General features: G+C 68.0%; 1 protein-coding gene across 1 annotated transcript; it reads right to left on the reverse strand.

The window, feature by feature from the left end:
• Window positions 1-459: 459 nt before the first annotated feature.
• On the reverse strand, window positions 460-790 carry EMIHUDRAFT_258904 (hypothetical protein; the record flags this gene model as incomplete). Its single annotated transcript, XM_005758843.1, has 2 exons — window positions 460-507; window positions 689-790. Coding segments are annotated over 2 exons (150 nt in total), but the record flags the coding sequence as incomplete, so codon positions are not given.
• Between the last annotated feature and the right edge of the window lie 30 nt (window positions 791-820).

The following is an 820-nucleotide window of genomic DNA, read 5'->3' on the forward strand; positions in this document are numbered from 1 at the left end:
GCGGGCGCGTGTGTGGGGCTGTAGCCTGTGTTTGGCCGGTTCTGACCCGTTTACTATCAGTATCATGTCCGGGCCACAAAAAATCGCACACGGGTAGCGGCTCAGGGGCCCAGTAAGTCGCGGAATCGCCAAATGTCACAACCTGCGCCACCCAGGGCTGGACCTAGTCGAGAGCAGCTGGAGCTGTTGCCCCGGGCAAGCCCCCCCAGAGAGGCATCTCCTCAATCAAATCTTCTCAGATCTCTTCACATATCTTGCTCACCTATATGTTCACGCCCTACCGTACACTCCTCCGCCGTTCGGCGACGCGCGGTGACACCCCCGCCGCGCACACCTCTCCGCTCGCCGCCCTCCGAAGGGGCGCGAAGCCTGCTCCGCATCTCGCGCCGGCGGGAGAGCCGCGACTGCGCCGAGAGCTCTCTCGCCCCTGCCCCACCCCTCGCCGCGGGCAGCAGCGGCTCAGACCTCGTCCTTGTCGGTGCTCTCCTCGGCATCCATGTCCTCCGCCTGCGGCGGGCGTGGCGCAGCCGTCGGCACCGTGTGCGGCGCTCGAGGTGCGGCGACAGTGGCGGGCGGGTCCTGACGGCATGTGCGTGCGTGTGCGCACGTGTGTGTGTGTGGATGGGGTGGGGGGGGGGGGGCGTGCGCGCGCCTCCTCCTCCTCCTCGCCCTCCTCCTCCTCCACCACGTCATCCTGCACCTCAATCTCCGGCTCGAGCGGCGCGTCGACCGCCACGCCGATCGACGACGAGACGATGGAAGCGACGCGCGTCGAAAAGTCGACGGCGTCCTCCGGCGTCGGCTGGTAGCCGGCGGCAAC

Source organism: Emiliania huxleyi, assembly GCF_000372725.1.
Source record: "Emiliania huxleyi CCMP1516 unplaced genomic scaffold EMIHUscaffold_8354, whole genome shotgun sequence".
NCBI lineage: Eukaryota > Haptophyta > Isochrysidales > Noelaerhabdaceae > Emiliania > Emiliania huxleyi.